Genomic DNA, 12,438 nt, shown 5'->3' with positions numbered 1-12,438 from the left:
ACACCGTGCCCATCCAGGAGACCCATTTCCCATTCGTTTCATCTGTGAGTCCCTAGAAGGCTGGACGTTTGGTCTTTTCCAACATTTTGCTCACCTCTGGCTTGTCAGAGCTCTTGGGCCTCTGCAAATGCTGTTTCCTGTACTCTTCACTCTCTAATTTTCCTCAGAGCAGCTTTTTTGGGCAACTTTTCTTTTGCAAAATTCAGGTCAAAATTCTTTGCGCAAAGAGGTGGTGTTCCATTGTGGATAAGAACAAGGCTGTGCAGTCAGATGCACCAGTTTCAAACTCTAGCTTTGCCACTCATTAATTCTGTGGGCAAATTGCTTAACCTCTCTGAGCCCCAGTTTCTTATCTGTAAAATGGGACCACTGAGAACCTATTTCATGGGGTTGCTGAATGAGAGACTCGTCCATGTAAGGGCTTAGCGCCTGCCTGGGGAATGCTCGGGGAATGGCAGGCAACCCTATTACCATGATGAGTCTTCTGCAAATGATCAGACTTGAACTCTGGGGTCATTCTCCCATCACTTTGGGGAATAAGATGTCCTGCATTGCACACAGCTTGATTCATGGTTTCAAGTCGCTTTCTCATTGTTTCATATGTGTGGATTTAATCTCAAATGAATTGTGAGCAGTTGAAAGCTGGGCTCCAACACCCCCTTCCCTATTCCTCACACCGCAAGCCTAGTTTTAATATGCCAATGTCATTCATGGTGGTAAAGTACCCTCTTCTATGTTGTGGAGGAGTACTCAGTGTCTTCTCTGCCCTCTTGGAGAGCATTATCAGCTTTCGAGGGTCGAAGGATGAGGGATTTGAAATGCCCACAGAATTGCCTAGTTACCAGGTAGCTTGGCTGCTACATGTTGCTCATGGAAAGGACAATTACACACATGCTTCAGATAAGAGCCTGGGATACTCTGCCCTGTCATTTACTCCCAAAGATCCACTGTAACCAAGCGTCCCCTTGCAGACAGCAAGGGTCCCCAGCCCACTTTGTCAGTGCAGATGGCCTCCCTGCAGAGGGCGTGGTCGAAGAACAACAGCCAGCTCCCTGGCTAGGAGCCAGCTGGAAGGAATCATTTGTAGGTTTGTCAGGCTGAGGAGGACTAAGCAACCGAGGCCCACCTAGGGTAGCCTGAGCTGGGGCAGCCCCTGTCCCAGTAGCGCAGGAATTGGAGGCTGGGAAGTGAGGAGCATGGATGTCTGGTAACAGAAACAGCCTTTGCCAAATCTGAGTTTATGCTTCCAAAGCCATGAATACCTGGATTGTGTACACTCAGGGGTTTAGAAAACCTCTTAAAAGATGGGTGTGTGTGAGTGTGTGTGTGTGCGCGCACACGCACACATGCATGTTTCTGTGCATTTGTGCATTTCCGCCATAGGAGGAAGGTACCAGGATGCATGATGAGGAACTCCATAAATGATAAGGGCAGGAAGTATTTTAAAAATTTCATCATAAAAATAAGTGGTGATTGGCCATTCACGTGCTGAAGAGAAAGGTCCCCTTTGGAGACTATCTGACACACCTTCTTGATAATCTGATGACAGCAGGGGGTGGGCTAGGGGACATACAAATGTCCCAGGTGCAGTGGCAGTGGGAAGCCAGGGGAAGAGTTAGCAGGGGCTCTGCGAGGCAGCTCTGCAGAAAGCCAGAACCCCAAACTGGCTTTGGGTGTGGGGAGCAGGGACCCTTTTGTGTAGTGAGTGCTTACTGTATGTCAGGTACTTTACGTAGACTAGCGACACCTCACAATCTTATGAGGAAAGTATTAATTACCCATTTTACAGATAGGTGAAGTGAGGCTTAGAGGAGCAGTAACTTGCCCAGATGTTACCTGGCCAGTAATGGGCAGAGCCAGGATTTGAGTGCAGGCGGCTGACTCCAGAGCCTATGCTCTTACCCTGATCTCCTCTGCTTCCCCATCGCCAGTGCCACCTCACCTCCTGCCCACTGCCCGCCCCGCCCCCCGCTGCCTTCCTCTACTGCTTTCCCCTCTAGACTGGGAGCTCCCTCAAGGCAGGAATCCTGTTTCACTTGTACTTTTTTTCCTAGCACGTGGCACAGGGCTTAGCACATAGTAGCCACTCAGTAAGTGTTTTGAGAATGAGCAAATACATAATTGGACGAATGATGGAATGAATGGATACCCGGATGAGATAGAAACCTGGACTCCTAGGTCTAGGGAGCTCATCGTGAGGCAGCAGGCACAGCTCTTTTCCCACTTTGCTGTCCAGAAGGCATTCGCATCTCCCAAGAAGCAAGGATGTCCTGCCTGGTACCCTCAGTTTGGCTGTTGTTGTTATGACAACTGCTGGCCTAGGCTCTGGCTGTTCTCTTGGGAAGGGACTAGGAGAGCAGAGGGGGTTACAGGGGCCAAGCCAAGAGACCCCTCTCTATTCTCTGAAACTGGGGCCAGTGCTCCAGACCCCTTTGGTCAGGCACACAAACACTTCCTGAGCTCACACCTGGCCCTGAGGTAGATATGGAGGAAACAGTTCCTGTGGGTCCCATGCTGTGTGCTGAGGGAGCCGCCAGGGCAGGCAGACTCACATGTGACCGAGTGTGGTGGGAGGAGGTACTTAAGGGACAGCCTTGCCACTAGTAGGGGAACCAGGAAGTAGGAATTTGTCTGTAAGGAGCCCTCCCTAAGAACAATGGTAATAACTGCTACCATTTGCATTGTTGTTGAGTTTATTATTCATTAGGCCCTAAGCTAAGTGCTTCAGATGTGCCCTCTTTACTCAGTCCTCTCAATGGCTCTGTGAGGTGGACAGCATTATTCCTATTTTGTAGAAGAAACTGGGACAAAACCAGGCTCAGAAATTTTGAGACTCACTGAGCTAGGACATGGTATAGCCTGAATTTGGACAGAGAGCCCCAGCTCTTAGCCCCAGTGCTGTTTAGATTTACTGCAATCTGTCTCATTGGTATTTGCATGACTTTACCACTGGAGGAGTCTGGGCACCTCGCAGGCAGGACCTCACACGTGGGCTTCCATTTGTGTGGGGACATGGAAATAGGGCAGGGGTCTACCTTTCCTTGTCTCTCTTTGGATCATTAAACATCCAGGCTGAGCAAACTTGCAGCTCGAAGTCTCGCCTTATTCTGGATAAGTGGAGCCTCGGTACCTTACCTGCTTGGCTGGACTGTAAAATGCTGCAGAGAGGAAATAAATGTGTGGAGACAGCTTCTTAGAAATCGTTCCAGACAAAGCCATGCATATCAAGAGAAATGAATGCCACCAACCCTGTGGCCCGGAATCTGGTTCTACTTGACGCTTCTACTGTGGTCTCTGTTGGCCCTGTCTCCTGGGGTGTGGAAGATATGTGGGTTGACTCATGTCTTTGGCTGGGAGATCTTGGGGCTGACCTGCAGGTTCAACATCTGGGGGGCCGATTCACCACTAACCATGACTTTTGGGACAGACCCAAGGCCACTGTCAGCCTTTGGGGGTCCAACCACTGTCCCAAGAGACCTTTGGTCTAACATAGCTCAGGCCACTCTTCAGGAATAGTTGAGCAATGAGACCATGGGGGCTGGGTGAGTCATCTCTGGCCAGTTGGGAACACAGGCCCGAGGGTGGCTTGTGAGAAGTGGCAGGAAATAGGTCTTTGCTTTCTGTTTCTATTTTAAATAGTTACCCTAAGAGAAACTTAAAATATCATATCGTGGGTTTTAAAGAAATAGATGAGATCAAATTCTTCTCATTGTCCTACCCCACCCCTGCCCTGCAAATCTTACCTTGAACTTGTAAGACCTACCTTTTCTCATAAAGAAAAGTAGAAATATCTTTGTCTCTGAGGTTTATGCGGTTCTATCTTGTCGGGAAATAATTTGTTGTTGACAGTTTTATTTCCTGGTTTCTTGGTGGCGCTTAAAGGAACATCAAAGGGATGGAAAATGCCACTTTTTCCTATAAAGCAGGGGCCTCACATTGTGCAGGAGGAAATAAGCCAGCCCTGGACTCAGATGAATGGAATACAAGCATTTGGGAACAGAACAATTGCATTGATTTGATTTTTTTGGGGGAGGTTCTTCACATTTTCCCATGTTTAAGGGAGCTAAAACTGTTACAGCTCAAACCAGGAGCTCATCTGGCTGCTCTTCCATTCCCATCATGCCATGCGGGCCTCAGAGCCACATCATTTCACCTTTGGTTACTCACCACCCTACATGGTTCTCTGACCATTGGACTTGTCTTCAGAGCCCTTGTTGCCACATCATTTCACCTTTGGTTACTCACCACCCTACATGGTTCTCTGACCATTGGACTTGTCTTCAGAGCCCTTGTTGCCACATCATTTCACCTTTGGTTACTCACCACCCTACATGGTTCTCTGACCATTGGACTTGTCTTCAGAGCCCTTGTCTTATACTTCTGTTCCCCACACAGCACCTGACCCAGGGTGGAACATAGCCGTACTTGGTTAAAAATGCCTTTTGCTCATTCTGGAGTCATGATGATTGAATAAATCTTAGGCAATAATTTATTTTTATGATAAGATGCTTGGTGGTGAATCTACAGACAGCAAGTTGGTGAATACAGAATATAGTGATTACCAGGAGAGGAAGGATCACTTCGAAGCAGCATTTATGCACAGAAGTGGTCACTGCAGTGTTGTTTATAAGTAGCAAAAAAAGTGGAGACACTTAAGTGTTCCTTAGTAGAGGAAGTTGGGTAAATTAGGGTACGTCTATACACAGTGAGATAGTAAGTAGCTCTTTCAAAGAATGTGGTAGAGCCAAATGTTCAAAAAGATATCCAAGAAAGGTTAGATGGTATAATGTAATTTAGGGAAGCAAGACCAAAAAGAATGCATCCTCACACGATACATACATAGAAAAATGTTGGAAGTGTATACAAGAAACTTCATATTGGTTATTACTGGGGAATGGACGGAGATGTTAGGAGTGGAAGGTTTTATCTGTTACTTAATTTTTCTGTCAGTGGTTGAGCTTTTTTTTTTTTTTTATCATGACTGTATTGCTTTTATTTAAAAACAAAAAACTAGTTAGAAAAACAAGCTCTCTTTGGATGGTGATGAGAAAAGTTAGCCCTAAAAGGACAGCGCCCTTGTCTTATTCTTCTCCAGGTACCCCTCCAGGGTTGGTAGAGTGTGCCAAGCCAGAGCAGAGCAAAGTGGGCAGGGATGAGGTAAATTGAAGGAGTTGAAGGAATTGAAGGCACACATTTCCTTCACTGTGTGGTTCTTGGCTCTGTCTGCTCTCGGTCTGTCGGCCAAACCAAATCACCTTCCGGCTCTATCCCATGAGGTGGGGTTAGGATGGAGCACGGGCATGTTCTGAATTACAGCCTTCAGAATCACTTGTTAGGACTTCTGTGACATTCACTGACCGCTGCCCGTCGCCACCAACCCCACTCTAGAAGCAGGCCAGAACTACCTCCTCTCCCCCAGCATCTAACATAGTACTGATCACAGTTCAGAACTTTGTAGTTTGGGGCAAATCAAGGTATTGTCTAACTTAAAAATCGCCAATAGTTTGCTACTGTATTAAGTCCAAATTTTATTATGAAATAACTTATTGTATGAAGTTCAAATTTACCTGGGTTTAGCATTCGAGGCGTCCTATGGTCAGGACCCCACTCAACAGTTTCAAAATAATTTGCTTTGATTTCTTAGTATATATCAGCATATATCCCAGTACTGCCTGGGTTTGAATCCTGATTTTGCTACTTAACACTATGTGACCTTGGACAAGTCCCTTAATTCTCCAGATTCCTAATCTGGAAAATGGGAGAATAACAGCACCTATGTCATAGGACTGGCAGAGGAATTAAATAATACACATAAAGACAGGTAGAAGGGTGCCTATCCCGCAGTAGGTGCTACTTAAATGTTGCTTATATCTAATATGCTTTCCTGCCCTCACTCCATGGTGCTGGCTAGAATGCTTTTCCTGGTCAGTCTTATCTTTCGGAAGCTGTATCAGCTTGCAAAGACCCTTTCTGGAATTCTGCAGGCTGCCTCAAAGATGGGTTAGAATTATCCTATTTTGCTGTTTTTAAAGTTTCCTGAAAGCATAAGAATAAAAAGGAGTGAAAGCATCTTCTCGTCAATAGGAAATCCATCCTCCTTCCCAACTCTGCCCTGGGCACCTCACAGACTTCCTGAAGTTCAAAACAAAAACAAGCTTCCACTTCTTGCAAGAATTTAATTCTTCCTTTAATATAAATAAGGCAGCATGAAACACCAAGAGCCTGCTGCTTTCTGCTTCATAAGCAGCTTTTGTGCATAAAAGATCTCCATTTTCCTACTGAATTCTGTCCTCTGTATAAACAAGAGGCTAGAAGGTATTTTTTTTTTTTCAGTGAACTTTCTCCCGGAAGCAAAAGTGAAGCTGAGGGAGAGCCAGGCTTTGTCTTGGCTTCTGGAGGCTGGTTCTTGGTTCCTGGGGTCTCTTCCAAGTACAATGAGATAGGATAAAGAGGGGGAAAGGAAAGTCATAGGCAATAATAAATAAGGAAATTTACCCCGATTCGGGAAATTAATCTCGACAGAACGGGGGGCTTCGGGCTATTGTTGGAGACCATGTGGGCAGGATCAGTCCCTGGACCATCCCAGCCACTGTGGGCCTGGGGAGGTGCAGGCTCAAGTCCACCTAAGTCCAGCTCACATGGATGCCCCATCGAAGCTGGGCCTCCTGCCCTGAATTAACCCTGTCAGGCAAACTGTCCATCTTCTTGAGCACTCTGAGGCTAGATGGGAGCACTCCTGGGGTAGGGACAGAATCTTTTCTTCAGTTTGTGGTGAGCCTGACACCTCCATGGAATTGGCTGTGCTGTCTGGGAGGCAGGGCCAGCTTACTCCCTGGAGGGAGACCCCAGGTGCTGGTGAAGGCACACTCATTCTTGTTTCCTCCTTGGTCCTCTGCAAGGGTTACTGGGGGCAAAGCCAAAAGAAGAAAATCCCAAAGGACCAGTGAAGCCACAGGGGAGGAGGAACAGCTTCCCAACCCTCCCGAACCAGGCCTGGAGACAGAGGCCAGCTCCAACCACAGGCTCTGGTGCCCGCCAAGCAACCGCAGTCCCCAGCACTGCCGAGGTGGCCTCTCTGAGGCCTGGGGGCTGTGCCCCCAGTGCTGTCTGTGTGTGTTCGCAGTCAGCTGAGCCAATGTCAGGCTCTTTGGGTTTCAGTCATCTGTGTAGCCAGCAAGGCCCACCCAGAAAGGGGGTGCTGTGCAGTGAGGGACCCCTGCTGGAGTGAACAGTTGAGGGGGTCTTGGGGCCTGCAGATGGGAGCTGGTTTTCCATAGCGGCTCTTGCTTCCAGGTACACCCTGCTCTAGGACTGGGACCTGCTCTAGGAGGGGGACTCAGGGCTACGGCATCCCTCACCTCCCGTCTCTGCAGCTTCCTCTGAACTGGACATCAGAGGCCAGACTACAAGCCAGAGTCCAGTGCCCTGGGTGCCAGGCTATCCTTCACTCCAGTCACTCTGTGTCACTCATCAGCTTCAACCTTCAGCGTCTGCCACACTGGTGGTCAGAGAGACCAGCTGTAGAGAGAATAAAGAGGGGTGTGGGGCTGCTGAGCTTGTATCTGGCATGGTATGTGGTACCCACAGTGATCGGGAGAAGGGGCAAGAAAAGGGGGTGCACCCTGAATGAGATGTGTTGCTGAAAAAGTGACTGACTTAACCTTCTCTCTGTCACCAAGTACACACTTCTGTGCAACAGAGACATTAGCCACTTGGGACCTTGAATCTCTACGAGGCCTTTTCCTCAAATAGTATAAACAATGGCAGTCACAGTGGGACCCCGATTTTGCAGGCTGTGGATGGAAGGCAGCAAATTCCCACAACTGTCCCTACTGGTGCTTTGGTTGCAGATGCTCGGGGCCAAAGGCTCCTGGAAATAGGGGTGCAGGGTCTTAACATGGATCCGTCAGTACTCCTGTCGATCCTCTGTTGATATTCACGTAAATACTGAACCTGGGGTGTAAAAAGAATTGCACCCAAATTGATGTTACATTATCTCCAACTCAGCGTCCACTGAGTGTTCCGTCATTATCTTGGCCATTTGTGATGATCCAAAAGCGAGCTGCAAAGGATCGGTCTCCAAACCCAGATCATAGCTTTACTAGCAGGCTCCAACGGCACGAAAGCAAACCAGCTTCTGGCTTGGAGTTCTGTTTTCTCCACGCTCGGGCCTGGCTTCCCTGCAGGCTGAGCCACAGATAGCCTGCCATTTTCCCAGGAGAAGGTCTACACAGGTGGGATGTCTTGCGTCTTGGCCCTCAAGGTCTCGGCTGCTCTACGAGATGACAGCTTTTTGGGGCAGGCTGGCATGGTCTGAGGGTATATGTAGGGAGTACTCGCTAATGAGCGTGGGGGCATTCTTGAGCAGCTCATAGAAGGAGTCCACTGTCTGCCGGTAGAGGCTTCGCTGCAGGACGAAGGGCCGGAAGAGGTTGAGCGGCTCGGCCCTGCGCACGGCCTCAGGGAGTCTCATGGTGTCAGGCAACTTGCGGTTGCCGATGAAGAAGTGATGGAGCTTCTTCTCGAGCAGGCTCTTCTCCAGGAAGCGGAGCAGCTCGTGCAGACGAGCATTGAGCTGCCCGGCCTTCCAGTCAGCAGCCCGCCCGGAGAGCAGGAGGTGCAGCAGGGCTGTCTTCAGGTGGTAGTTGCCCAGCCCGCTGGGGCCAGTCAGGCGGCTCTGCTTGGAGAGCAGGAAAGAGGCAATCTGCAAGCAGCTGAGGTGGCAGGCGCCCTCGGGCAGTGCCTTCGATGTGGTCCTGAGGAAATGTCGCTCATAAACAGCGAAGGACAGGAGCCAGTCAGTGCTGGACACTGGGGTCTCCCCGGAGAGCTCCCGAGGAAGGTGGGAGACAAAGTACAGGTCCGAATCGTCGCACTGGATCACGGGAATCAGGTTGAAGGGCATGAACTTCCCTGAGCGGAACCTGATCTTGAGGGACCCTGGAGTGTCCAGCTGGCCAAAGGCCAGGTCAAACTCGTACTTGTGGGCGATGCGGTGCCAGGCTCTGGTGAGGGCCGTCTGGAACCACTTCATGACCTGCATCGTGTTCAGGTATGGGGAACCTTTGGCACACAGTGGGTCTTCCACCTCGCTGCTTGGCCGCACCAAGTTGTTCTTGCCATGGAGGAGACATAGCATGTCTTCCCCAAGCTTGGTCTTGCCACAGATACAGCCCAGTGTATCCTCGTCAGCCCGGACCACCTTGATCTGGCCGTAGCCCTGGAGATCCAAGGGTGCTGAGTGGCTGGAGCACCAGAGCTCTGGGTGGAAGTGGTAGGGCTCAGGGGGTATGAAGGGCACAAAGAGGTGGCACAGCAGTGGCTTGTCCACCTGCCAGTTCTCGTACATGCTGTCCACACCAATGAAGTCCTCCACCTCCATGTCTGTGTCCCGGTTGCAGAGGCTCCTCAGGGCTTCCAGCAAGTCATCCACAAAGCCTTCTACGAACTCCCGGGTGCGGGCCGCATCGGCTGTGGCCCCCCGGATGCAGTGCTCATAAAAGTGATCCAGTGTGGCCTTGTTGGGCAGGGTGAGGCCTCGGAGGGGGGCACCCTCCAGGCCAGGCAGCTCGTCCTCGTCCCCACCCAGGCACTCCGGCGACAGCCCATCTTGGTGGTCCTGCCGCCACACCTCGATCACCAGGAAGAGGATCATGCAGAGGGTACTCCACAGGTCCCAGGCCGTGCGGGTCTCATTCTGCTGCTGGCCCTCCTCTTCCACCCGCTCCAGGGCCTCCTTCTCAGCCACCAGCCGCGCTACCTCCTCTTCCAGGCGCAGCTGCTCCAGCTGCAGCTTCTCGTGGTGCGCCTGCATCTTGAGGATGATCTCCTCCTCGTTCTCAGGGACCGTGGCATTCTCTCGTGGGAACAGCAGCGGGTGGTTGATGATGGCTGTCACTACCACCAGACACACCCGGAAGAGCCCCAGTGCCATGGCTGGAGCTTTCCTGGGAACAGAAAGAGACTTATAGTCACATCAAGCTTCCTTCAACACCACTTATTCCCTGGACCCTCCCACCAACCCCTGCTTTCTGGAGCTAGTGAATATCTTACAGTTCTCCCCACCACCCAACCCACCATCTCTTCATGTGCTTCGGTCTAGCCTGCGGAACAAGAACCCCAATGTCCCACACCAGCAATCCTAGCTGAACAACCCACTGTGGCAGACCTCTGTTTTTATCCGCCCAGATATTCCTCTTTCTGGTAGCAGCACCTCACTTTCCCTGGTAACCAAGCCTTTCCTACTCCCAGTCCTTATGGCTTGGGTGAGAATAAACCCACCCCCAGCTCAAGGGGTAAGCATATAACCCAGGCCAAGACTAGTCCCCCACAACCACTGGCCAGCGATTGGTTCAGACATGAGCATATGACCCCATTCAGGCCAATGGGAGACAGAGGTAGGATTTGTTGGGGCCAATGGGAATAGGATTACATGCGCTATTGGCTTCCTAGCTGCCTCAAAGCAGGTCTGCCTGAGAAAGACACCAGCACAGAGGAAAGCAGACCCCCTGGTCCAGCTATGCCTGAAGCCATTCTCTCTAGACTTTTTAGTCATATATGTCAATAAATTAGCCCTTTTGATGAAGTCAGTTTGTTTTTCCATCACTTAAAACCAAAATAGTCCTGAATGAGACATCCCTTTCTCCCTACAGTGAATGTCTTGTGGCAAATGCATCTTTACTCAATGCAGTAAAGCCTAGTGGTTGAGGATAGGGGGGCTGGGTTCCTAAGCCAGCCCTGTCATTGATTAGCTGCAAGATTGGGCATGTTAACTCACTTCTCTTATTGTGTGAGAGGAAAGCCATAGTACCCACGGGGTCATCATACTGATGGATGTGATGATCCATGCAAACTGCACACACAGCACAGTGAAAGGGGCAAGGCAATTTTCACTGAACTACTTTTAAGCCCTTATCTTCACACGCTGTAAACCTTTCCTTCTGATCTGGAAGACCCCACCCCAAATTCAGACTCTGATCTCCTGGCCTTCCCCTCGGTCTTTCCCCAGGACAATCTTGGAGAGACCAGAATGACTAAGTAATTGGTTTTCTTCTCACAAGTCATCTGAACTTTTAATCCCATTCTTGTGAAAAGAGACACTCCATTCCTCCAGGATAAATGGAGTTTTAGGTCTCAAGTGACTTTTGGGGAAGGGCTGACCCCTTACAAATCACTGCTATTCAGAGTGTGTAGTTGTACTAGCTCCTGGGAGTTTGTTACAAATGTAGAATCTCGGCCCCACCCCAGACCTATTGAACCAGAATCTGCATTTTAATATCATCCATATTAAAGTCTGAGAAGCATCGTCTTACAGCGAAAGGCTTACTGTTATACACTCTCTTCTCCCTGGCAGGAAACTTAGGAAGTAACAATGGGCCTTTTCCACACTTGCCCTGCCCACTTCCGGCCTGAGACCTCAGCTAGGAGAGCCAATGGCCAAATGAGGTTGTTGGACAACAAAGGGAATATAGAGCCCCCCACACCCCCACCCCGCCGCCTCCGTGCATGCCAACATCTGCTGATAGGAGCTTCTTCATTTGTTTTGCCTGAGCCCATTTCCTGATCTTGAATTTGGACTCTGAAAATCACCTCTTCTGGTTCTCACCCTAATGGCGCCAAGGAGCAGGGGCTTGGTACCAGGTAAGGACACCTCTGCAGGTTCCACCTTGCAGTGCCAGAATGTAGATGACCTGAGTTGTTATACTTGAGCAAAGCCTGCTGCCTAGATATAATTCTAATGTAGAGAGGAGGCAGGAGAGTTAAAATGTTAATCAAGCTGCAAACGGAAACTGCAATATGCTGATCAGCCCTACAGCCAGCCCAGGAGGACACCTGCAGGACAAAGGAAGATTTCTGCTGGGATTGCCAACAACCCATTCCCCCCACACTAGTGAAGTGGAAACAGGAACCAAGTCATTCCCTGTGGCAAAACCATGGGGAACCTATGGGTTAAAGGCTGGGAACTGCCAGCTGGCCTTTCTCTACACACTCACCCTTTCACGCTATGTAATCCTCCCCTTCTTCACTGTATGTCCGTATCAGAGGAAATGGGAACTAAAGAATGACATATAAATGGAATTCCCTGAACACTCAGGGTTCCTCTCAGTGCCTTAATTGTCTCTTTCACTGTCCTCATCTCTATCGTCTCTGTTCTTCTGAGTCCCCCTCAGTACCTTTACTCTATCCCTCTCATTCTCTGCCTCTGAGGAGACCGCGCTCTGTCTGTGGAGTGCTATCCCTTCTCTAATAAACTGTCCTGTTGACTCTAACTTGGGCGTGTATGTTGAATTCTTCCTACACTCTCTACCCTCTTCTCTCGGTGCAGGCCTTGGTCTCCCCGGGGGCAGCTAGCCAGCTTTTCTTCCCTAAGACAAGGAGCAGCTTGTTTGATAACTGTAGAAACTCGGGGAATTTGCCCTGTCCTGCATCAGCGTCACC

General features: G+C 49.8%; 1 protein-coding gene across 7 annotated transcripts in view; it reads right to left on the bottom strand.

Moving 5' to 3' along the window:
* Positions 1-4,944: 4,944 nt before the first annotated feature.
* ITPRIP (inositol 1,4,5-trisphosphate receptor interacting protein) overlaps positions 4,945-12,438 on the bottom strand; it is a 26,352-nt gene continuing 18,858 nt past the window's right edge. For all 7 annotated transcript variants that reach the window (XM_025039176.1, XM_025039175.1, XM_015596392.2 and 4 more), the window contains one exon: positions 4,945-9,947. In XM_025039176.1, coding sequence (XP_024894944.1) covers positions 8,276-9,934 — 1,659 coding nt within the window. In that variant the 5' untranslated portion in view covers positions 9,935-9,947 and the 3' untranslated portion in view covers positions 4,945-8,275. The remainder of the gene's footprint in view (positions 9,948-12,438) is intronic.

Source organism: Pteropus alecto, unplaced genomic scaffold (assembly GCF_000325575.1).
Source record: "Pteropus alecto unplaced genomic scaffold, ASM32557v1 scaffold177, whole genome shotgun sequence".
NCBI classification, from domain to species: domain Eukaryota; kingdom Metazoa; phylum Chordata; class Mammalia; order Chiroptera; family Pteropodidae; genus Pteropus; species Pteropus alecto.
The sequence above is the reverse complement of the archived record's forward strand: the minus strand, read 5'-3'. Positions and strand labels throughout refer to the sequence as shown.